The 26,711-nt window shown below is 36.5% G+C and overlaps 1 protein-coding gene across 20 annotated transcripts; it reads right to left on the bottom strand.

Moving 5' to 3' along the window:
• Window positions 1-846: 846 nt before the first annotated feature.
• LOC126828167 (uncharacterized) lies at window positions 847-26,710 on the bottom strand. Of its 20 annotated transcripts, none has more exons than XM_050557767.2 (8): window positions 26,372-26,710; window positions 16,673-16,737; window positions 13,425-13,535; window positions 10,380-10,689; window positions 8,723-8,896; window positions 8,275-8,400; window positions 4,172-4,261; window positions 847-2,149 (listed from the first exon to the last, which is right to left on the bottom strand). In XM_050557767.2, exons 3-8 carry the CDS (start codon window positions 13,509-13,511, stop codon window positions 1,461-1,463), a joined length of 1,476 nt encoding a protein of 491 aa, XP_050413724.1. In that variant the 5' UTR covers window positions 13,512-13,535; window positions 16,673-16,737; window positions 26,372-26,710; the 3' UTR covers window positions 847-1,460. The 20 variants fall into 20 exon arrangements, 9 of the variants coding, with proteins under 9 accessions (XP_050413724.1, XP_050413726.1, XP_050413725.1 ...); XM_050557769.2 differs by having other exon boundaries at window positions 26,383-26,710; XM_050557768.2 differs by having other exon boundaries at window positions 26,470-26,710.
• Window position 26,711: the final 1 nt, after the last annotated feature.

Here is a 26,711-nt window from a genome sequence, read left to right as displayed (position 1 = left end):
GTATAAGTAATAAGTATGAACATTTTTTTAAGACAATTGATTATGAATTGTGGCCTGTAGGCGACACAGAGATACACAAAAAGAAAATTGGTGTGGCTCTGCCCCTGGGGGTTGGGCATGCACCACAAACAAATACAAGAAATGGGGGTCTGCCCCTGGGGGTCAGGCATGCATCAAAAACTATAGGGATCATCCTTAGGGTATAAGTAATAAGTGTGCAAAGTTTCAGGACAATCCATTAAGAATTGCGCTCTGTAGGCAACCCATAGACACACCCACACAAACAGGGGCCACAGCATAATACAGACGTCCACATAAAAATTAATGTTCCATTTTTATGAAAAGGAAAAGACAAGCACAAATGATCATTCGGGGGAAGAACAGAAAATCTAGTGCAAAACTAGCAATAACAAGTGGACCGATAGGTAAGCCAAAAAATAATTGATTTGATATTTGTGGTTTATTTCTTACATTGTCTGTGAAGTTTGTCTTGTCCGCAGGTTTGTCTTACAGCTTTGTTTGTGTGCAGAGTGGTACTCCTGCATATACTTTTACTGTTAGATAGTGACAACCAGAGCCATACAGTAGCCAATTGTAACCATGGTCGCCATTTTGTAACACATTTATTAGTCTAATTGATCAACATTATAACAAACCAAATGAGTGTCAGTGAAAATGAACCAAGTGATAGTTATATAAAATAGCACTAAGATGAGACAAAAAAGACAAAACAACTTTGTCACTCGATAACAATTGAAACAACAATTGGGTAGGGGCCTTTTTCACAAAATTTTAACTAAGATAAAATCCAAATTTGAGTAATTTGATTGGATAATATTAGATTGATTTTAGTGCTTAGCCAATCAAAACTGAAGTATCTACTAAAATTTAGATTTTATCTTTAGTTAAGAATTCGAGAAACAGGGCCAAGATTCTCTCTATAAATGGCTCTGGTTACAACTATGGTAAATCACAATAAAAAAAGTCCATGTTTCATTGAATGGTAATCAATCTTGTCAATACTTGAACCAAATTTGCTAAAAATTTAACCCATTTATAAACAATCCAAAACAATATACATGTATTTCATACTAGATTTCATCACAATCCTTAATAACCTTCATCATGGTTTATAACAAATTTGATCACAATCCATATCATTCAGTATAGTATATATAACTTCATTATTATCAATAACTCATTTCTGCATAGATGTAGATCTTTATATATTACATAATCCACAACGGATTTCATTGTAATTCATAAAAACAAATGTTGCATAAATGATAATCAAAACTAATATCAGATATTATCTTTGACATTGTAAGGACAACATACATGCAGGTCTATAGGACATTGATGAATCAAAAAATAAACAGGGACATGATAACTTTTACTCAAATTATTAGTGTTCCAACTAGATTTTATCTGTTTATTTTGTCAAACACTACACCATTTTTTTATGCACTTAAAGGTTCTTTAAGTTTAGTTTGATGAATATCTTTTTTATTTTTTATTCCTACCTCCACATTTGTTTGATTCTGGCCTCTTGGCGCATCTACACTGTCATTGCTTCTTCTATGGTTAAAGTTTGATTGTTCATGATCCTCTGTACACATCATAGGTGTTCCAGATATTCTCATAGTTTGTTCAGTCACTTCATCTTGTTCAGTCACTTCATCTTGTTCAGTCACTGCATCTTGTTCAGTCACTTCATCTTGTTCAGTCACTGCATCAGCCATAGGTATATTTTTTCCATTAAGATAACTTTCACTACCAGCTGATGGATTCCTATGCATAATATTTGGTGCATTACTTGCATTACTAATTGGTGACTGGCTACTATGCACAGTTTCATCATTACTTTGATTACCAGGTAGCAGGCGATGACTTTCATCTGGTTGGTTTATCTCACTAGTAGTAGTGTCTTTTAGGTTTAGGAATGGATTTATATCTTGATGATTTTCCATTTTTTCAGCTATGATGTTCAGCTCCATGACTTTCAATCTATCATAAAAAACTTGAGCCGTAACATTCACAGGGTCTGCCCTGTAGTACCGATTGATGAAAATTGTAAGATAGCCTTCTGCAATGTGAGTACGTGGATAAATTTGATTGCTTTTCACTTCACAATTAAAATTGTTCACATCTGAAATGCAATAAAATGAGTATTTTTAAGCACATGTCCGAAGGTTCAAGTCTGATCAATATGACAAAATACTTGGTCTAATAAGAAACTGAAATAATCCATATTAAAAGGACATGAAACCGTCAACTTCTTTGGATCTTTTGGTATAAAGACAGTATCCCGATTCTTTCACGATTATTATGACCAACAAGCCAACAGTGAGGCTGATGTCCCCCGCCGAAATCCCAAAATAAATAGATGACACATATTAATTAATCACACATTTCTTTTTTTCAAAAGTATCAAGCAATCAAACAATACACTAAGTTTCATCACCCTTTATCAGATAGGATCAAGATTATCTTGTCCCAAAGCATTGACCAATGAAATTGCTTAGCTTCAGCTTGAAATGTTAATCATTGAACTCAGTCAAGACATTCACCTAATAAACATCTACATCAAGTTTAAACATTCTACCTCAATTAAAAGCAGAGTTGTTATGTTCCAAAGTCTTGACCAATCAATTTGCTTATCGCTCTTTAGCCTAAGCAGAAAATTCTCACCATCGTACTTAGTCAAGGTAATGATATAATGAAAGCTATATTCGGAGTTTCATCGCTCTCACTTCATTATAACCAAGGTTACCGGGGGGGGGGGGGCCCAAAGCATCAAACTATCAGTATGCTTATCTCTGCTTACCGTAAGCAGACAATGTTCATCATCGAACTCGATCAAGGCAAGTTTGAACCTTCTACCTCAATTAGAAGGAGAGTTATTGTGTTCCAAAGTCTCAACCAATCAAATTGCTTATTGTTCTTAGCAGAAAATGTTCATTATCGAACTTAGTCAAGGTATTGATTAAATAAAGCTATACACCAAGTGTCCTCACTCTCACTTAATTAGAACTAAAGTTAACGTGTCCCAAAGCATCTACCAATCAAATTGCTTATCTCTGCTTACCCTAAGCAGAATATTCTCATCTTCGAACTCCATCAAGGCATTCACCTAACAGACAATTGCTTATCTCTGCTTACCCTAAGCAGAAAATGCTCATCTTCGAATTTTATCAAGGCATTCACCTAATAAACACGTACGCCAAGTGTGAACAGTTTAGCTCAATTAGAATGATGAGAGTTATTGTGTTCCAAAGTCTTGACCAATCAAATTGCTTATCGCTCTGCTTACCCTGAGCAGAAAATGCTCATTACCGAACTTAGTCAAGGTATTGATGTAATGAAACAATACACCAAGTTTCATCACTCTCACTTAATTAGGACTAAAGTTATCGTGTCCCAAAGCATCAACCAATCAAATTGCTTATCCCTGCTTAATCTAAGCAGAAAATGCTCAACTTTGAACTCTATCAAGGCATTGACCTAATAAACACTTACACCAAGATTGAACATTATTGTGTCCCAAAAAGTGTGACGGACAGACAGGAGGACGGACGGACCAACAGCCAGACAGACGGACGGATGGACCGACGGACACATTTTAATAGTCCCCTGCTTTCTTCGAAAGGTGGGGGACAATAATGACAGGAGCCATTATGGCTAAGTGAGTAAGTTTTTCGGCAAGGTTTCCTTTGTCAATAGTGCTGGACAAAGTACCTGGCAAGGAACTGTCGTCTAGAATAAAACATTGAGCTGAAGAACTGTGAATACATTGGTGTACACATAAAGAACCCTTGGCAGCCGGAATTCGAAAGCACACTGCATGGTGTATATACCAGTCTTCATTAGTCTGGCTGGACCCCATTTCCAGATCTGGATTTACCTAAAAGGCATCAAGATCTATGTAGTCAAGGTGCATAATATTTTTGACACTGTCTTAAACCCGCCTTAAAGCTTACACACATGTATACTGTAGTCTTAAACATCCGTTATCATCCGCAGCTTGCTCTAGTCTTGGGGTTCGGGGATTGGAAGGGTCCTCATAAGTGGAAAAGTTTAGGGCCTCTCTTCATCTCAGTCTGGAACTGCCCATGTCATTTCATGTCATATCCAATCAAGAAAAGCTAACATTTTGTATGAATATATATACCTGGAAGACCTATGGTAAACACTTGTACATTCCCTAGATTACTTGAAAGTATATCTATAGTTGGTTGAAGCCATTTGGGTCTTGTTGCAACTGAAATAAATAATTAAAATTTAGAACAGAACGAGTCTATAGTTAAAGTAGCTAAGTCTCTAACACAATATCATCCAAAGTCTTTGACATTGAAAACACAAATTATTTGTCAATTTAAATCAACACTGATGTTGTGATCTTACCGGGAAAAGATGGGCTTCTGATATCCAATATTTAAGACAAAATCAACATTTTATCATTGGTACACAAATTGTGTACCATAATGTGTTTCAGCGCCATTTGTAACAAAAGTCATGTCGAACGGTGATGACATATTTTTATCTGTAGTGCATGCACAATAAATACTATCGGTATAGACTGGTATAACCAGATGTTAGAGATTGACATTCTGACGTCACTGAAGTCATAGGTTTGTATTTGATAAGGAAAAGGGCTGCCTTCCTGATCTCATGGGTTTTTCTTTGGGTTTTCTAGTTTCCTCACATTGCTCAAGATCTTCCTTACATGCAAGTGAATTATAGATAAAAAGATGTACATTGTGTTGAGTGGACATTGTACCCAATTCTTTTTCCCACCACATAACGATGATTCAAAAATCATGTTTAATCATCTTTATGGACTTTTAGCAGCAGATAGCAGAAGAATTTAAAATCATATATCTTGTATCTGAGCAAGATGACCAAATATCTGAGAATGATAATTACATCGGATAGAAGAAAAAATACATAACAAAACTAAAATCACAATTTTTCATACAATTAGGGGCCATAATTCAGCAAGTGACAGTCCAATGTGCGTGAATATTGAAAGGAACCAAGATTTTTTGGATATAAACATATATCTTAAGTTTCATTAAAATCAGAACAAAATTGTGACCTCTCAAGGGTCCACAACCTTGATATTACATGATTTACTAATGTTTGCGTACAATCAGTGGCCATAATTCAGGAAGTTATGCGCAAATATCTGTAGGAACCAAGATCTTTGGGCTATAAACATACATTTGAATTTTCTTCAAAATCAGATAAAAATTGTGCACTCTAGAGTGTCCAAAGTCTAAAATTCCTGAAGTTACAGTCTGATACATGACAAACCTACATTTCAAGTTTTGTCAAAATCGGATAAAAAGTGTGACTGACCTGCAGACTGTGGACAGATAGGCGTGCAGTGCTGTCACGATATATGAATCGATTTATCGCGATTTATCGCGATTCACCTTCTAAAGATTTGTGTATTGAATCACGAGACTCTGAATTGATTTATCACCATTTTTTTTTTTCTTTTTTTGTCGCATCAGTAGTTCATACATGTAGTTCCCAAACACTCTTAAATTGTTTTGGTCCTTATTTGGTCTAAATCAATATCGTGTTATAGAACAGTTTTATTTCTTTGACATTGGGCATTGGCAAGACTTAAAGGGACTATCCCTTATTTGAATGGAGTCTCAAAAATAAAAGTCTGAGTATGTATGAAATTTAAACGCCAAAATATAGAGGAATGGTGTATTGACCGTATCTCAAAATTTCAGCTCAAAATATTGAGTCGTTTGGACGTGATCATCAAAACTGCTTATTCCTTTAATCTTTGTTTTCTTGGTAAATATTAGCCTGGTTATGATACAAATTTATTGTAGCACCTTAATTGCAATACATATTGTATTGTGACTACAGTGGCAATACCTAGCACTACAGGGGTGATAAAAATATATACGTCCACATAAAAATGTGGGCGTAAAAATAAGGACAACAAATTAGAAATGGTTAGGACCATGAGTGTTTTAGAAGGAAAGAATACTCGCCCTCTCCTACTGGAAAGAGTATTAGTATGGTTAGGGCCTATTGAACACACACTAAGGATACATAAGCAAAAGGTAACGGAACATATGTCCACAGCAGCTAAACCGTCCAGGCGGTCATCAAGGATTGTCACATTTTTATTCTTTTGTTGGCAATGGGATGCATTTACAAGACAATTTCATACAGATTAGATTATAATTTTCATTGTTTGAGGGTTTACAAGGTTCTACAAACTGAAACAAGTGCCTTAACTCTGGAAGTAATTTACAGAAATTATAGAAATTTGACAGTTTTTTCATTTTACTAATTTAATAAATTCCATTTAGATTTGGTGATAACTTTTGTCGTTCGAGCGTTCACAAGATTCAAGAAAGTGAATCAAGGGCCATAATTCTAGTGGTAATTGACGGAAATTGCTGAAATTCAATAGGCTTCTTCGTTTCACACATTTAAATAATGCATATAAATTTCACACAGATCGGATGATAACTTTTGTCGTTCGAGCAATCACAAGGTTCAAGAAAGTGAAACAAGGGCCATAACTCTAGAAGTAATTTACGGAAATTGCTGAAATTCAATAGGCTTCTTCATGTTACTAATTTAAAAGATGCATATAAATTTCGTACAGATATGTTTGCTGAAATTCAATAGTCCTAGCTCTTCATTTCACACATTTAAATGATCCATAAAATTTCATATAGATCGGAAGACGGTTCAACAAAGTGAAACAAGGGCCATAACTCCAGAAGAAATTAACAGAAATTATTGAATATAAATGTAGTCACAAGAAATTGTAGACAACAGACGGACGGACGGGAGCGAAGGCAATATACAACCACATTTCGATGTGGGTGTATAAAAAGGGGGATTTTCACATTTGGGTCTTCCATCTCTGGTCTTGACTTTATTATGCCAACATATTTTACTTTTTAACACTGTGCAAATAAATATTCTGACATTATAAAGAGAATAATATTAACAAGCCAACAGTGAGGCTGATGTCCCCTGCCGAAATCCCAAAATAAATAGATGACACATATTCATTAATCGCACATTTATTTTTTTCAAAAGTATCAAGCAATCAAACTGATTATCAACTATACACTAAGCTTCATCACTCTCTATCAGATAGAATGAAAGTTTGAACATTCTTCTACCTCAATTAGAAGGAGAGTTATTGTGTTCCAAAGTATCGACAAATCAAACTGCTTATCGATCCTTAGCCTAAGCAGAAAATTCTCATCAACAAACTTAGTCAAGGTAAAGAGTTATTGTGTTCCAAAGTCTCAACCAATCAAATTGCTTATTGCTCTCCTTACCCTCAGCAGAAAATGTTCATTATCGAACTAAGTCAAGATATTGATGTAATAAAGCTATACACCAAGTGTCCTCACTCTCACTTAATTAAAACAAAAGTTATCGTGCCCCAAAGCATCAACCAATCAGATTGCTTATCTCTTCTGACCGTAAGCAGACAATGTTTATCATCGAACTCCATCAAGGCATTCACCTAATGAACGCCTACACCAAGTATGAACATTCTACCTCAATTAGAAGAAGAGTTGTGTTCCAAAGTCTCGACCAATCAAATTGCTTATCGTTCTGCTTACCCATAAGCAGAAAATGCTTATTTATGGAACTTACTCAAGGTATTGATGAGATAAAACTATACACCAAGTGTCCCCACTCTCACTTAATTAGAACTAAAGTTATTGTGTCCCAAAGCATTAACCAATCAAATTGCTTATCTCTGCTTACCCTAAGCAGAAAATGCTCATCTTCGAATTTTATCAAGGCATTCACCTAATAAACACGTACGCCAAGTGTGAACAGTTTAGCTCAATTAGAATGATGAGAGTTATTGTGTTCCAAAGTCTCAACCAATCAAATTACTTATCGCTCTGCTTACCCCGAGCAGAAAATGCTCATTATCGAACTTAGTCAAGGTATTGTTGTAATAAAACTATACACCAAATTTCATCACTCTCACTTAATAAGAACCAAAGTTATCGTGTCCCAAAGCATCAACCAATCAAATTGCTTATCTTTGCTTACCCTAAGCCAAATATGCTCATCTTCGAACACTATCAAGGCATTGACCTAATAAAAACCTACACCAAGTTTGAACATTCTAGCTCAATTAGAAAGAGAGTTATTGTGTCCCAAAAAGTGTGACGGACGGACAGACAGACGAACACATTTTAAGAGTCCCCTGCTTTCTTCGAAAGTCGGGGGACAATAAAATTTTATACTTACAAATATTTTTTTTCTTACAAATATTTTTTTTCTTGCACAAATACAATATTATTATACATGTAATAAAAAGAATTGCTAGGACTCCAATGACTGAACTAGCAATGATAGTATCAGTATTATTTGCTTCTGTAATATAAAAATAAAAACAGAAAAAAATTCATACATAATACAATAAAACAATACATATTAAAAATCTAATGAACAGTGGTTGCCCACATCATGCAATAGATGAAAGAGAACAAGCTAAAATAAAAGCGCTTTTTCTTATAATCAGGGGCCATAATCCAAAAAGTTACAGTCCAATATGCATACAAGTATCTAATGAATAGCTCCAACGAATATATAAATGGAACGAGCTTTCAGATTGTGGGGTTGTATTTTTTTTTTTTATCAAAAACTTTTTTAAATATGTAGCAACAAACAAAAGTGAAGCTAAAAATGATGATACCTTCTGGGGTTGGTGTACTGGTTGGAGGAATACATATAGTATCGTGTGTATAATTACATAGATGTAATATGCCCCCATCACACTTCATGCAGTCTATACATGGACTATCAGGAAAAGAGTTATTATAATATTTTCCACTTTCACAATCAACACACTGGTCTGCTTCATCTCCATCTAATAATATACATAAATTTCTTTTTACAACACTGCCCAGCAAACAAGAAAGGCAGTATCTGCTAAATAGTGATTTTGAGAAAATTGACTTTAAAGTTTTACATTTTCCTGCATTCATAGTTTTCAATAAAATAATTTTTTGAACGAAAGGAAATATTTTGGTTTTCTTTCAATATAACTTGTCGATTTTCATATATTTCTCTGTGGGACTGAGATAAAGCAGATACTGTCCATTTTATGACTCTGGACCATTACCGGTGCCCATTGTAAAATCAAGAGAGAGAGAGAAATGGGGGTTTAGCTTCCACTCGACACAAACTAGGTCATTTCGGGGCTAACATATGGATTATTTTATTTCAATAATTGGCTTGCGCGTAGGGGTTTTTAGCAGTGGGAGTAAACCAGAGAACCCGGAAAAAAACCCACGAGGTTGGACAGGCGACCCTACTTCTTGTCACGTACATCCGGGGAATCGAAACCACGCCAGTTGACTCAATGACAGACTTTATGGTACAGCTCGCACGTGGTAACCATTCAGCCATTCAACCCCCTGTAAAATCAATGTGAAAAGCAGTATCTACATATACTCTCTAATTGTTTCTGTGATAAACAGTTTACAAACTGCATATTTATGCATAAATATTGTTCTAGACATTTCCACATTCAATTGAGTCCAAACCTTTGACATAATTACTGCTTTTCTTCTTAGTTATACCAGGGCAATTTACATTTACTGTCAACACCATGTCTTAAGGTGTCATATATGCACCAAGGAGAATGACAGTAACTACACATACTGCTTTTCTCCTTAGTTATACCAGGGCAATTTACATTTACTGCAAAAATCTTGCTCTGGGTTGTCATAGATGTCAGTTGTGGAAATTGAAAACATGACTTATTGGTCAATTTAAATCAACATTGATGTTATTATCTTACCATGAAAAGATGGTCTTCTGATATCCAATCTTTAACGAAAATGTTAAATTTGGCTTACGAATCTCATACCAGAATGCTTTTGTGCGCAAAGGGAAGACTAACGGAGTAGACACCGGAATAACCAGATGCCAAAGACTGCCATTTAATATGCAGTCTTCGTGTATTTTGCCGAAAAAAACTCTTTAGAAATTACAGTAAATACTGAAACGATTAACGGTATATCAGTTTATACAGAATTATATGATTTACAAGCATTTGTGTCCATTTCTAGGTGCCCAAGAATAGCGATTTAGCTCCTTTAAGCACAGCTAATGAAGCTCATTAAAGAAATTAGTCAAGGTATTGATGTAATGAAATTGTACACCCAGTTTCATGACTCTCATTCAATTAGAATCAAAGTTATCTGTCATTGGTAAAGTTCATAGTTCATACAGTGTTACACTAATTTCTGATGTTGCATTTATGAATTTGATTGCTCTTATACCTGTACTATAGATTAAGAGTGTTACTTTATACATCTAAAAAGAAAAGTATTTGATATGCATACCTGATCTGATAATATGTTTTGGGGGGTCACATGTCTCACAAATACTGGTATCCCAATATTTTCCATCTGGACAAATACATTGCGTATCCTGGGTTGATTTACAGGTGTCTGATATATTTTGCCTGTAAGTTTCTTTACAATCTCGACACGTAGCACAGGATTTGGCACCACCGTCGTATGTGTAGGATCCAACTTCACATTCCTTACACTCTGAATATCCTAGATCCTCATTACAAACATTCACCACATAATGTCCAGGTTGACATTTAATACACCTTATATTTCCATGATTGTATAAATCTGTAGCTTGCTTTATTTTAAAAAGAAAAAGAAAAGAAATCAATATTTCTGAAACAAAATATTCCTCAAAATTCAATAGTATACAATGTATGACCTCTCTCTTAAATTTCAAGAGTAATGGATGATATCTCTAGACTATCAACAAGATATTCCAAAGTGATCAAGGATTAAAGATACATTCCCGCGTACAAACTGGGTGTTTTAATGGTATATATTACATATGGACTAAAAACATATTCAAACTAATTAATTTGTCATAATTTTGCTTCAAATCCTTCTCAAACATTGTAATTGTGAAGGAATGCCCTGCTATAAAAATTTGATCAAACCAGGTCATATTTACGTCACGTCAGAGGAGAATCCATTGCATACATAATCGCTTACTATTTATTACAAATATCGAATCCTGATTAAATTCTCGGATTATCCACAACCCGCATCTTTTTCCGTCATTTTTATTTCAGAAAGTGTTGTACGTCTAACTCTTCATAAAGTTTATCAACTTGTACATCAAGCACTCAATGTTCGCGTGTGACATTTGACATCACGCGTGCAGAAATTCCTAATCGTTGGGGTGTTGATTAGGGGAACCCTTACATTTTTGTCCTGAATACGCTCCATGAGTGTTTTTCGGGGAATCCAGTATTTTTCTGGTAAGATTAGATATCTCTACTTTCCATATATACCAAAATTTCCATACTTTTATTGGAAATAACCACCCAATAAATACTTTTCTGGGAACCCATCTTTAACTATCAGAAATTGTTATTAACATCAAAATGCTTCTTCATCTCATGAACAAAAAAAGTTCTAAAAAATATCGGCCCGTGTGCACAAAAAAAAATTGCACAAGATGCACATGAAAAACCCAATATTCATGTGCAGCATTGTGTGTGAGCCCTTTAAAAGCATGTTTTCAACTTAATGTGCAGTACATGAACTGTGAAACGTCAATCTGTCGTAATTTGTTGTTGGACATGTGAAAGAATCGAGCTAGAGATGCTGAGACTTACTGAAAATCAACAGAATGAAGCCATGGGAATGTCCAGGGCTGGCATGTCTACACATGCTATTGCCAGACACTTCAATTGTCATCAGTCCACTATTGTAAGGTTGGTGGAACGTGTTCGAGTTACTGGATAAACACGTGACCGTCAACGTCCTGGTCCACAACGCGTTACAACCCAGGCTGAAGACCGCTACATCCGGGTCACTCATCTGCGTGACAGATTCCGCCCACCCACTCGAACAGGTGCAGCAGTCGTCGGAAGACAAGGACCAGTAAGTGCCAACACCGTAAGACGTCGTCTAAGAGAAGTATGGCTCCTTGCACGACGACCTTATGTTGGAGCTATCCTCAGGGACATCACCGTCTGCGGCATTTGATATGGGCTCAAGGACACCAGACATGGAGAAGAGTAGACTGGCAAAGTGTGCTCTTCAGTGATGAGAGTCGCTTTCATCTTTATCACGCTGATGGCCGTCAACGTGTGTGGAGACGTCTTGGGGAACGTCTTGCAGACTGCTGCGTCTTCAAAACGAATTGATGGGGTGGGGGAAGTGTAATGGTGTGGGGAGGCTTCACATTTCATCACAGAACCGCCCTACAAATTTGCAGGGGTCGCGTTAATACTGTAGCCTACCGTGATGATGTGTTGCAACCAATTGTTGTTCCGATGTTTCGAGTGCACCCACAACTTCGGCACTTCCAACAAGATAATGCACGCCTGCATACCGCCCGTTTTAGTATGGACTACCTGGCTGCTAACAACATCAATGTCTTGGACTGGCCAGCCACGTCTCCGGACATGGCACCGATAGAACATGTCCGGGATGAGATTGGACGCTGTCTGTATCGGAGACCACAGATGCACACCATTGCTGCTTTAGAAGCTGCTCTTGTCCAAGAATGGAACAATTTGCCCCAGGCCTTCTTTCAAACATTGGTAAATTCCATGCGACGTCGCTGCACAGCGTGCGCAAGAGCCCGTGGTGGACACACATGCTACTGACATCTGTGTCGTACTTTTGGTTTTGACCCCTCTGACTTTGTACCATTGATTACAGATTAAACATCCATAAGTGTACAAATGTGTTGTTATTGATGTGTTCCCATTTGAATATTGTTCACAATAAGAAGCAAAATAAATAAGATATGTTTACAGGATCATTTTGTTATACGAAAAACTAAGTGATGCTTTTTCCATGGCGCTCAGTATATAAACCATCATCATTTTGTATATCCTTTTGTTTTGAACAGCCCAGTGACCTCAAAGGCCTTCACTTAAACTACATTCCACAAATTAATTCCACAGATATATTAAAAGTAATATTAAAACTTTCCCTGATCCAGATTTAAAAGATCTTTCAGGAAAAACAAACTTCATTAGTACCAATAAAATGTGAGAAGTATTCTCAACTTCCAGGGAAAGTTTTCTCCACTATTTACTTTTCAAAAGTTGGATATTAATCCAAGAGTGTTTTATTTAGTGTTTGTATGAAAATAAAACTGGTGAAACAAAATACTACATCTTACTACATTTGACTTGTGACAAAAAGTTTTTTATATGTAGGCAGACTGAAACATTTTTGTACTTTAAATAGCAATGGCACAGTTAAAATTTTACTTCTTGACAATGTATTGTTTATAGCTTGTGATAGAATTTTATGGAAATAATAATGCCTTTAAGTTGTGTGTGTACTCATTACTGATCTACATGTACAAGGTATACAGAATATTCTTACCCTATTGTCAGCAGCACAGGATGGTGACAATATTAACAATATAATTAATACATTTACATATATCATAGGAATAGTTCTCATTGTCATTGTTTAATCAATAAACATCATCACCTTAAATAAAACACAAACATCAAAAATAAGTATATAATCAGACTCCTGAATATAAATAATGTGTGTTATAATTCATCAGAAACATACATGAAATGCAATTTGCACTGGTCACTATTCATAGCTAAATGTGACATAAGAGATTTAAAACTGTAACCTTCAATTATAAAAAATTTCAATCAAATTGATCCGCTCTGAACTGAGAATTTAGCGTTGAATTTTTGGCCTAGCCTCGATCATAATTACTAAAGTCGGTACTATAGTCTCGAAGATCTATTTCATGATTAAATAATGGATAAAAGTTGAGCAGCAAATGGGATCCTAATCCAGTAAATATCGCAGGCTAGCGTTGACATCTCGAGTTGATTATGATCTGGATAAGTTAATTAATGTCTAAATAATAAATTAAATAACATTTCAGGCCTAAACAAAGACCTGCAATAGGCAGATTTAGCTCTTGCATAATGTAAGTTTAAAATTCATCGATAGCTAAAATCAAAAGGCATGGCAATCGACTTCCACATATTATCAGTATTATTATTCACGCCTGTGTCAAGTTTTCGCGCCAAAATTAATTGTTTTACTATTATTGTAGTATAAAATGTGTGTATTCAGACCCCGGGTGCCGTAGTACATTTCCATGCAAAACCGCGGGATAATGGTGCTATCGCTGAGAATTTCAAAATGGAGTCTTGATAATAGCAGAAAATATGTTAACTAGCTAATAATTGGCAGCACTTTCGGGTTGGTACATGTAGCCTATATAGTGTTGGACTGTTGGTATGTTCTAAAGGGATGTAGTCATAACGGCCTTATGCCATAACGGCCAAAAACAGGTTTGGTCAAAACGGCCCTATTTTAGTCATAAATGCCAAACAGTTTGGTTATAACGGCCAAAAGATTTGGTCATAACAGCCAAACATTTTAATTTAATGAAAAACAATATACATGTATTGTTGTTGTTTATTAAAGATTTAATGTCCAATACGTTAGATATGATAATATTATGGACAGGTTGATTTAATAGGATTATTTACATTTAATGGGTTGAAAATTGGTAAAAACATACAATACAAATGTCTGTGTATATCAAAAGTCTCCTTAAAAGTGGTTAACACACAAAATACAAAGTCCTTGTATAAAGCACACTTATAAAATCGCTGTCGTGAGAAGTGAGGGCGGGTCATCTTCTCCCTTTTTCATAAAAAAAAACATGTTAAAACAGGAGTTCCAGCTCACTGATGTTAGCCGCCATCAATGCGGATAGAAAAAAAACCCGTGGATTTCATAAGCCACTCAAGAGCTGTGGATATTGCCTTTAGTTCTGCGGTATGGATGCAGCATCCATCTGGTAGCCTTTTTATATGCCCACATGGAAATGTGGACGTATATTGCCGTCGCCCCCGTCCGTCCATCGTCCACAATTTCTTGTGAACGACTAGAGGCTAAAGTTAATATCCGATTGACTTTAAATTGATACACAGTGTTTAAATTCATGAGACGAAGACGCCTATTGATTTTCAGCGATTTCCCATTATTACTTCCAAAGTTATCTCCCTTGATCACTTTGAAAAATCTTGTGACGCTCTAGAGGCCAAACTTTTAATCCGATTGACTTCAAATTGATACAAAGAGTTTAAGGTCTTGAGATGAACAAGTATATTGATTTTCAGTGAATTTTGATAACTGAACAGCTAAATCCATGATATTAAATGTTTTGTATACTAAATGTTAGCATGGGGCAGAACTTTATAAAAACCAAACAAATTCTAATGATTTTCTGATAATTACTTTCATGACTTGTTACTCTTAGTCTTAATCAGATTTTAGTGTATTATAAATGTTTCATTATCGAAAAAAGTAAAAAATATGCGACAACTCTTGTTGACTGCCCGGACGATTTAGCTTCTGTGGGCGTATGTTTTGTTGCCTGGCAACCTATCTTTTATATTAACATTAAATTCAGGAATAACTACACCTAATGCACTAATGTAGTGTACCTAGTCAGTTTTGGGTCCTTCTGCTTTGGACCTAATTTCGTTTCCTGTATGCATATTATATCTATTTTGGATTAGCTAACAAGGTGGTTCAATTCTGTCATACGTGGGCTGAGCAAATATTACTTATCTTTGATAAAAATAACAATTGACTTTTATCATTTGACAAAAATAACAATTCACTTATCAGACGAAGGAAAGAGGTGAGTACTAATTAATCAACTGATTGAATAATCCCTAATTAGTTACTTCACACCCTCTGATCAGTGATTAGGTAATAAAGGTAAAAGACTTTTGTGTTTTTAACAATTAAGTGTAAATAATTTAATTAAACCAACCTGTATTGGACGTTAAATCTTTAATAAACAACAACAACCAATCCATTCGGTTAGGGTTTTTTTTCGCGCATTAAATTAATGTTTAGCTAATGTATTATATGTTAGGCACTATTTTGGTGAATAAATATCATTTCCTGCATGATATTGGCCGTTTCGACTAAATATTTTGGCCGTTTCGACCAAATATTGTGGCCGTTAGGGCCGTTATGGTTTAAGGCCGTTATGTCTATAACCCGTTCTAAAGTCTAATAAAGGCACATTTAGTTGCCAGTGAATGTTTCTTTAAGTTCAAAATTATTATTAAAATAGTAAGACATGACCGAATCTTACAAAAGAAAATAATAAGAAATTAAAATATTGTGTATTGACATTGATACAGAGCTAATTAATGGGAAGTAAATACGAAGTAAAACATGAAAAAATTTCTGACAACTTTTTTGAAATAAAATATGCATATGGGACAGAGATTATCTGGGATAAGAGAGTACAGAAAAGGTTGGAAGGTACCGGTTAAATGCCTGAAGTGGCTGAAGTCAATAAAAGATTAACACAAATCTAGGTGATATGTGGCATTAAATATTGACGATTACATCAGCTTTTAGATTTTCTGTATGTCATAAAATTCCATACTCATCCTTGTAGTCTTTGTATTGTAGTGTAGGCTACAGTTGTTTGTGAATAACAACTATTAGTATTGGCATTGCTCAATTGGAGGGTCTAGAGCACAAGTGATCTAACAACCAACTAAAATGGTTGGTAGTTAGATCACTTGTGCTCTAGATCCTCCAATTGTTTATGAACCAACCTTGCTTTGGAGAAATTTAATCCTTAAAAAGTAGTTGGTAACTTTACGCGACTGTTCTTGGGTAACTGAAATAATAACAAAATAAGTTACTGCAGGCACAGGAAATACGCTATCTGCACTGAGAAAATTATTACCGTTCGGTAACAGTTTTCTCGATCACTCTAGAGAAGTTGGATTAAGACTTGTAATTATTTCCCTTGATGTTGTTAGTCTCGGTCACCCAGAATCTCCTAGTCTTCAACGTACGGATATTTGTCTGGATGATAAAGATTAGAATGAATTAGTTGTATTTTACGCCCGCTTCCATACCGAGGTGATATCGCAGACAAAAAAAGATTAGAAAACGTGAAATAGCTTTATTTAACGTCCACTTCGACCGAAGTGATATCGCAGAATGTAGTGCGAGCTATAAATAGATAATTTTTCAAAGCCACATGACATAATTATGAAACTCGGCAAACCTCGGCAGATTCCGTTACTGGACCAGTGGAATCCCGCCACTACAACCCGACATTTTTTTAACCCGAAAATATATACAGCATATTCACCCGACACCACGACATTAAAAATGTCGCGTAAAAATGTCGTTTTGTCAGGTTAAAATGTCGTGATAATGTGATGTCGGGTTGTCGTGGTGTCGGGTTATCGGCCATATATTCCTCTTAATACCATGGACCTTAAAGGAGCTTTTACGCGTGACGTATTTCCGGTGTCTATTTTAAGCCTGGCCTTTTTCAACACGAGTCTTAACATGGTAAATGCTAGGGAAAATGGGATTTTTCCTCTTTTTCTCCTTATACAAAAAGTATTCTTGAACGCCATTCATGTTGTAAGTTGGGTGTAGCATTCGTCATAAATTATCAATTTCAAATCGTGTCTAAATTATTTTTGTTTCGTTTTATTGACGATATAGACTGCGTTGTAGCAGACGATATATGTCAAGCTCGCACACGGTCCAGTTGACCGGAGTACGCAAAAGCATTACAAAGATGCATTGCTGTATCAAGCCGATTTATATGTTTTGTTTTAATTTTACTGCAAACAATTAATAGGCTAGATAACATCTGTTTGGTTGTAAAATGCCATGGAATAGAGCATAAGAGTAAATAATAGAATGGGTAATAAGAGATGGTGACCTGCGGTTCCACGAAAGAATTATTCAAGACGATATTAAAATTTAAGCACGACCGTAGAACATCTAATAAAGAAGAGAACAAATAATAATCACGATGTATAGAATGCACTGAGTACAGTTACATATTTTCATTCAACAGTTGTTCTCTGAACCAAATACTGAATTAGAAATTGATAAAATGGACACAAATGTATCGTTCTTCTTGGTTGCGGCAAGATAAACTGATTGGATTAAAATTTCACAGAGTGCAAAAGCTGTTTATGTGACTACAATTAATAGAAAAAACGGTTTTAAAAATATTCACAGATTCAACTTGATCGTCGTTTTATTCATATCCCATCAATCAAGAGGAAAATTTATAAAAATGGCTGAAGTTTTACCCCGTGTACCAAACAACTATTTTATCATTGATTATTTTATCATTGGTTAGAGCCGTCTCAACGCGGGGAAATTTACAATAGCTATTGGCTAACAGCACGCATGCATAAACAATCTTATTTGCATATTGCATACTATTTATAGTATTATTATCTGGAATTATTTTCAAGTCGACAACCTCAAACAAAGACCAAGTACCGTGTTTTGTGTCGAGTAGGGTCGTAGCATGCAGTGCTATAGCAGACGATATATCAACCTCGCAAAGAACTGTCCAGTCGACAGTTGAATGTAAATAGGATAGACCATTTAAATCTTTTGTGTTAATAGTCCCGTAATTAATATACATTGTATAACATCTGTTTGACCGTAAAATGCGTAATAAACCTCACTTAATTCTAGTTCGGGCCATTGGGCACGGATCAGTCATCCACTTGTTTCCTCAATTGCAAACCGCCAATTAACGGGTCTGGTAAACTTGCCGTATCTTTCCTATATCGAAGTTTTTGTAAATACCGCTTTCTGGCATCGGTCGGTAAACCTTACGCGTATATATAAATGGTGTTCAGTTCCATTTTATGTAAAAGAAGCTTACTGTTCGACGGTATTTTCACAAAAAAAAACACACACTGGCCTATGGGTTTCAGTCTACGAATAAGGCCAGTGTCTGCGCATGACCGAAAATGACGTCACAATGGAAACCCGTAAAAGCTCCTATAATAATGTATTATAAGGTCCATGTTAATACTAAATAATGGTTATTTTCCCCGGGATTTTGCACCGCGGTTTCTCCATGTCGGTAGTGCAGGACAAGGGGCATGGTATTGTAGACAAAATAAGCAACCTCCTGTGTACACATAGTTCAGCTCTGAGCGTAGGCCTCGTGAGGCCTACGTTCAGAGCCGAACTGGTGTACACATTGGCGATAAAAGAATCCTTCACAGCTGAAATTCGATGTAGAAATGCCACGGCCCATTGGAAATTCCCGTCAGATCACTATCTGCATAGCGTATGCCTATTTTCATTATATAGTCCGACTGGTTAGGAAACGTATGGAAAATGCTCCGGGAGCCACTGTGACTATAAGTGAGTAAGACGCTGGCTCGCTAGCCTGGATGTCGCGGTTCGCTCCCGGTTTTGGCCATAAATACTCAGCCAAATTAAAAACTTGACACTGATGAATTTCAACAAAAATTTTTTTTCTGGTAAGTCAAATAAATTTTAAAGTGTTTCTAACGATAGTAAGTAGTAAGAAGCCTTTAATTTCATAAAATTGTAAAGTCACGTGGATCACGTGACTTTTGAGCATATAAAGATGAAAAACCTGAAAAACACGTGCAAACACAAACTCGTGAGGTCAATCGATGCAAGTTTGCTTAAACTGAACACGCACACGTAACTTGAACTGGAAAAACAAATTAAAATTGTTATTTTCATCTTTGTTAGAAAATGCCGCGCCTTTCAAATGTAGAACGTCTACGTGCTATAGGTAGGCTCTATGCTGGTCAGTCTGTGGTCACTGTTGCAAGAGCCTTTAATTGTTCACGCCAGACAATAATTAATCTTAGAATGAGAGTGCTTCAAACTGGAACTATTGCCGACCGCCCAAGGGCGGGAGCGCCACGTGTGACGTCACTCCAGGAAGATCAAGCAATACGATTACGTCATCTTAGAAATATATTTGTCACTGCAACCTCCACAAGTAGAGAGCTGTTTGGTGGAAGGGTAACTGCACAAACTGTTCGAAATCGCTTGCAGGCTGCTGGTCTTCGAGCTCGGAGGCCCTATAATGGACCAATATTGACACTTCTTCATCGCCGTAACCGACTTGTGTGGACCACAAGAACATTAGATTTACTCAAAGACAGTGGTATTCGGTTGTCTTTAGTGACGAATCTCGATTCACTTTGAGATTTGCCGATGGCAGGGCCCGAGTGTACCGCAGACGAGGTGAACGTTACGCTCAAGTATGTGTCAGAGAAGTTGACCGATTTGGTGGCGGCAGCGTCATGGTTTGGGGTTCTTTTTGTGCACATGGACGTTCTCCTCTTGTTGTTGTCCAAGGGAACTTAAATGCTGTCCAGTACAGGGATCAGATTTTGCAACCTGTTCTTCTTCCGTTTATGCAGAGACATGGGCCTGGACTAACGTTTCAACAAGACAATGCTCGACCCCATACAGCAATTGCTACCCAGAACTTTTTAAGAAATGCCGGTGTCCAAGTCCTGGATTGGCCGTCGCGTAGCCCCGACCTGAATCCTATTGAACACATCTGGGACGAACTGGGTCGACGTGTTCGTCAGCAAGTGAATCCATCACTGACGTTGCAGGACCTTCAACATGCTCTTGCTGAGCAGTGGCGACGTCTTCCTCGGGTAGTGTTTACTAATGTTCTGAGATCCATGAGAAGACGTTGTGTGGCAGTACGAGACGCTAAAGGTCACAACCGTTACTAAACACTTTATTCCGATTGTTCTCCAAGTCTGTGAATTTCATTTTGGGGGGTACTGTGACATCACGAACGTTATCAATGTCAAGGACTTTCGGCGAGACGTATTCTTGCTTTCTGTTGATGTCAAGGTCGTCTGTGCACAACATAACACTAAAATAGTTGCCTTAAACCAAATATTAAAAATCTAGTCCCAAAACTCCCGAGTGTCAAGTTTTTAATTTGGCTGAGTATATATATATATAGCCTATATATATAGTTTACTTATTAGGAAAACTTGCCGCTTTTAAAAAGAAGTTATCAAAGTTATGTCGTTCGAAGCGTGTTTAGAATTTTCAGTGCAAAGTTCTCCTTGTTTAAAGAAAATCTGATAAACTCGAAAAACAGCTTCAGACTCTGAAATATTTGTATGATATGATAAAACATTCTTCAAAGGCGTCGTCATATGGGCAACGCCGTTGGTAATTCGGGAACTTGAAAGTATTTCCAATGGCGGACTTCGTCATACAACCGAGGCTTAGATGTAGGGTACTGGAATCTGCTGAGGTTTACCAAGTGACCACACGCGAATCAGCATTTTAAGTGATCCTAGACACAAAGAAGGGAGTGTAATAGGCCATAGGCGTAGGAGCCGGGGGGGGGGGGGGGCAGGGCAATGAAAAATTCCACGACCTTTTTTTTCTATTAACGTTTAGAGAAAAAATATAACTAACGTATGTCTATGAGATCCACACTGCCCGAAAAGTATTTTCTCGTCTTTTTCTTGTCCACTGCATGCCCGAAAATATGCCCGAAGCTCTCTTATGATATGTATGCCCGAAAAAACGGTATTGATTTCGGGCAATTTTCTCTTATGCCCCCCTGAATTACTTTGAGCTCCTACGCCTATGTAATAGGCTACCAACTATGCCTTCAAATTATCAATAAGAAAAAGGTCCGATTGCAGGGGAGGATGTTGAGCTCCCACATCAACGTTTGTGATTAATTTACAAAAAATATTCTTAGTTGAAAGGGAAGAAAGTGCCACCATTTTGCCGCCTTCCACAGGTGCGTACAAATAACGCACGGCGGTTGTCATGGGATAATAGGCCTAGAAAAAAACCTTTTATCATATCATTTTTGGTGTTTTGTGATCCACCGCCAGACAGATATCCCTGTGTTGTCGAAAATAAATTATAATTCATGTCATTTGACATTAATTTTAAACATTCTTTAACAGCAAAAAGTGCAACCATCATCTGCCAAAAATATAGAAATGTGCTGATTGACCATGGGTACGTCATTTCGTACGCGATTTCTGTAATTCACCTGCCTCAAAACTATGAATTATTACCAAAACCTGCAGACAATATAATTATAACACTCATCTTGGATCTAGATTAAAAAGTTAACAAAAATTGACAAACAAAGCCCTGAAAAGTGGAACAGAAAGCATGGCTATAAATAGAGTAGCCCACCATTCATAATCCTAGCCTAATAACAGTAGCCTAGCGCAAAACTCTGGTAGAGCAGATGACTTTTAAGAACGATATGACTATTGAAACTATTACTACAACTACCTACAATATATGGGACAGAGAAATTCCTCACTAGAAAAGACATTTTACTCCCTAACATAGCTTCTGTATACAACTCCCAAAACTTGAAGTGGAGTCAGTGTTCAGAAGATTTGTAACCATGGATGAGACCTGTTTCCAAAAAACGAAAAGGGAACTAGCCGGTCGTGATATTCCTAGTAATAAACCAGTAACTCCGGGCGGGAGGGGCGGGGGAGTTGTCCATCAAATGAGCACAAAACCAGACCCAACTTTTCTAGAGTAAAATTTTGAGTAGCATACGATGTCGAGTGATATAATCAATCCACAGTTGGGGCGTTTTCGAGATGTTCGGTGTCAAGGGTCAAATAAGGCCATTTGCACTGAAAGTGAATGCGCAGCCATCCTTATATATCATGAAAACATGCTGAAAATGATCGAGGGTAATCATTCTTTCAATAAAAATGTAAACTTGGTAAATTCTCTTTTGTTCTTTGTGACCCCGGAGGTCAAAAGGTTCAATTTTCCATTTCTACACTAGGAAGATTTAAAGCAATAAATGTCAGCGTAAAATATAAAAACTAAAGCGAAATCTCTTCTAATTAATAATAGGAACATTTAAAACTTATCTTTAGGTGGTCTTAGCATCGTACATTTACTTTGGAACTTCGAAAAAGATTTTGCATAACAGAACCAAAACACTTCGAAACCTGTTCCAAAAACACGTAAAAACTGTCAAATCGAAATCACCCCGAATTAGTTTAACAAGTATTAACAACGATTGTTATACATAATGAAATTAGTCGTCGGAAAAACAATTGAATAGTTTCATGGATGGACTCGAGCCTGCGGGCCGCGTGGATTTCCGGGAATCCCAATCTGGCAAAACCGACGTTAATCTGTGACCGGAACACACGTATCTGACGACGTGATTAAAAGGTTGCAAATTTATTTTTTATGAGTTTTCATGTATTTCGCCGGAACATGGACACAGATAAAACCGACAGATACATTGAACATAATAGCTCACAGGATATAAATGCCGTATTGATAAGTGTTACCGGAGAAAAATTTGGCAGGTTTCGTGACACGGCCTGCAGACTGGAGTCCACACTCTAAACCCGACGTCCACTTTTAGAACACCAAATACGCCATTTTAGAACACTATTTTGAAACACTTTTTGAACACCCTGACGCGTCTTTCTTCTAACAGAACACTACGTGTTTACATTCAGAACAGTGTGTGTTCAGTTTTAAATGTTTTTCCCTCTGGATTTTAGAACACTTTTGACGCGTAAAATGTGTTCTGTTTTGATAACACTATACGTCCAGCTTTTCCCCCTGGATCTTTCCACACATGGGACGCGTAAAACGTGTTTTTTTAGAATACAATAAGGTGTTCAACTGCAATGAACACTAAAAGGTGTTCGGTGATCATATTTTGAACACCGTTCGTTCAGAATTTCACACTCAGAGGGAACCAGGCTTTCTAAGTGACACCGAATGTTCTGTTGTGATAGATTCTCTGAAATATTAACAAACATTTTAAAAAGTGGTTAAAATAGACTCAAATCATTTTTCGTATGATAAAAGTATGGCACAATTTAAAAACAATTTAAACACTGTTTACAAATTTATTGTATTTCCTTAATTTTATAATATAACATGGGCAGAGATAATGTGACAAAACATTGTTTACGTCGATATTCTACTATGCCCAATTAAAATTAAAAAGATTCACATATTATAATAATATCCGAATCTGAATGTAATATTATTGTCAAGTAAAAAGTTATCTGTGGTGCACTTGTACTGTCTTCTAGTTCTACGTTTACTTTTCGCTCTTTTCTCGTCGCCTTCACAGCATCTTGTCGTTAAGATGGGCCTTGGCAGCACCTATAACTCTTGGCAAGAGTATATAGGCGGAAAAGCCACCATCTGGGTAAAATTTCCCTCACTGCATACGTGATGTTTGTTGGTCTTCATGAGCCCGTGAAGTTAAACTCTATTTCCTTTCCCCACCTGCAATAGAAATATTAACACCAATTAAAACCCAGGAAACCGGCATAATATATGTATTGCTTATAATTAAAGTGTGAAAGTGTAAACTAATAAATGGATATAATACCTAAGCATAATAAACTTACCGTTTGAACGAATCTGCAACAAGATTCTTTTCTAGAAGACTGGGCAGTCCATTCAGCGGCTTGTACCAATTTTTATTTTTTCGTCATCTTCTGTTACCGTGCACTGTTATATTAAGACAAAAAGATGACTAATTATTATAATAGAGGGTTTTAACGTCCTACTGTTCTATTCCGACTGGGCTAATGAAGACGGTTAATGGCTTAATGCAATAATATTTTTAGATATATATAATAATATAGGCATCAATATACATGTATTGAGAATCATAGACGAGGACAATGGATTGCGCCTTTTATACCTTCCTTATAACAGAATATTTTCTATAAGGAACACCATATGTGTTCAAACAAATGGAAGAAGAAATAATTTGCCAAATTCAACCCAAAATCTCCTATACATGCGCTTTTTGATAAGAGGAAATAATTTATTAACACAAATTAATATGCTTAACGAGAGTTTCAGAGTTGATTTGGAAAACAAATTCGAAAGGAATAATCACAGGTCTAGGGCCAGGCCTAGAAGCTTATAGGCCTAAGCTGTTATTAATCTAGCAATATAACCTAAATTCAATGTCTACTTCCAAATTCACACATCTAATTTTCCCTCAGTCTGGTTAAAACACAGATCATATTTCGTTTCGTTTTATAGTTCAAAATTTCGTTTTACTTGTCTTTACTACACTTGGATCTGGAAGAGTTGTTATTTAACTCGTGTTCTGAATGGTGTCAGGGATAAGCCAATGAAACGGTCTGTCACGGCGAGCTTTAGGCTTGTTTTGCACGGAAATGTGGGTAATCCACTAGTAACACCAATGCTGGTTGGTTAATCAAATGTCTGACATCATAGGGTCACAAGTCGGTCTTTTGACCCCTGACGTGACCCACAGCTATAACTTGTCAGATCTTCATGTAGTGTAGGCCATCGAAAGTATAGAAAAACGAAACGAAATATATATCTGTATTTTAATCAGATTGTGTTTCCCTGTGACTTTTGAAACAACTTGTCTACCGTATTAGAAAAAAACCAAAAAAAACCAAACAATACTTTACCTTAAATAACAGTTGTTGAAACTGTCAGAGACTTAAATTTAAAGCAGCTTCCTGCAAATTAATGGCGATTTTGAAAATAACCCGCATCACGTGATGCGCCATGCGCATGTCCGATGTCAAACTTGAACACATGGTGTCCAAATTGATGTTCTGGTATGAACACCCACTGAACACCACGAGTTCCTTACTGGTCTTCTGTGTCCGATGTGTTCTAAGTGTGAATGATTTCAAAGACCATTGAAAGGAAAATGCACACAATGTGTTCGGTTTTGAACGGATTTTAAGGATTTGCGTAGGTTTTAGAACTGCGGTGTTCATATGTGAACATTAACGTGTTCACATTTCAACTTAAAATGTTCTAATATGAACACATTCAGACGCGTTAGGCGTCCGTTGGATTTTACAGCAGGTCGATTTCCGGGAATCCCAATCTGGCAAAACCGACGTTAATCTGTGACCGGAAAACACATATCTGACGACGTGATTAAAAGGTTGCAAATTTTCAAATGTGACTTGGATTTAAAAATATTTTCGAACCCTCTGGACAAGTAAAATAGGATGTAATGGATAATTTACACAACAGGTAGGACACTTACATTTAGTACTTAGATAGAGATATTATTTGTTCTCTGGAGCTTTCAAGCCAGCAAGAGTGTTATTGTCCCTTTAAACCCATATCATTTCATTTCATTTCTGTAGCCGTGAATATATAAGACTATTATCACGGCTCACGAATAAAAGTGCGTAGTCTACACCTCGACATATGACACCTCCTTCGAAGGGGACTATGTAGAGGTCTTTCACAGCTAGGTTTAGCCAAGGCCTCGTAGTTGTTGTAGATACCTTTAGGAACTGTCTCTAAAGGAACTACATTTGATCTAAAACAATCAATTTCCGGGAATCGCACTGTTATTGGCCATGACTCATGGACATATACATCTACGATATTATGCAGTTACGTCGTGTTATTTGACCTAAATACTTAGAAAACAAACCACACAAACACACCTTAATCTAACCTCAAATCGTTCCTGGAGTTTTACGTCCCACTTCCACCTAAACTGATATCGTAGACAAGACAGTGTACAACCACTCTGCGGTACAACTTACTTACTTACTTAGTTGTATTTTACGTCCGCTTCCACCGAGGTGATATCGCACAACCTCTGTATCTAACATATTTTTTAAATGGCATTTAGTAATTGGAACATAATCAAATAACACACTATTTATGGATAACAATTACTGTGGTTTATTTCACTGCGACGTTTCAACAAGATTTCACAAGTAATTGTTATCCATAAATATGTGTGTTATTTGACTCTGTATCTAACCTTTATAAGTTCAT

This window comes from Patella vulgata, chromosome 7 (genome assembly GCF_932274485.2).
Source record: "Patella vulgata chromosome 7, xgPatVulg1.2, whole genome shotgun sequence".
NCBI lineage: Eukaryota > Metazoa > Mollusca > Gastropoda > Patellidae > Patella > Patella vulgata.
Note: the sequence above shows the minus strand (reverse complement) of the source record. Positions and strands in the feature narration are given on the sequence as shown.

What these genes read in the sequence shown, in the direction of transcription:
- LOC126828167 (XM_050557767.2), bottom strand. Translation starts at nt 13,511, where the DNA reads ATGACAATGAGAACTATTCCTATGATATATGTAAATGTATTAATTATA. An exon ending in CCTGTGCTGCTGACAATAGG is followed by an intron (nt 10,690 to 13,424) that starts GTAAGAATATTC and finishes TTTAAAATAAAG; the next exon opens with CAAGCTACAGATTTATACAA. An exon ending in TTGTAAGAAAAAAAATATTT is followed by an intron (nt 4,262 to 8,274) that starts GTAAGTATAAAA and finishes TATTTATTTCAG; the next exon opens with TTGCAACAAGACCCAAATGG.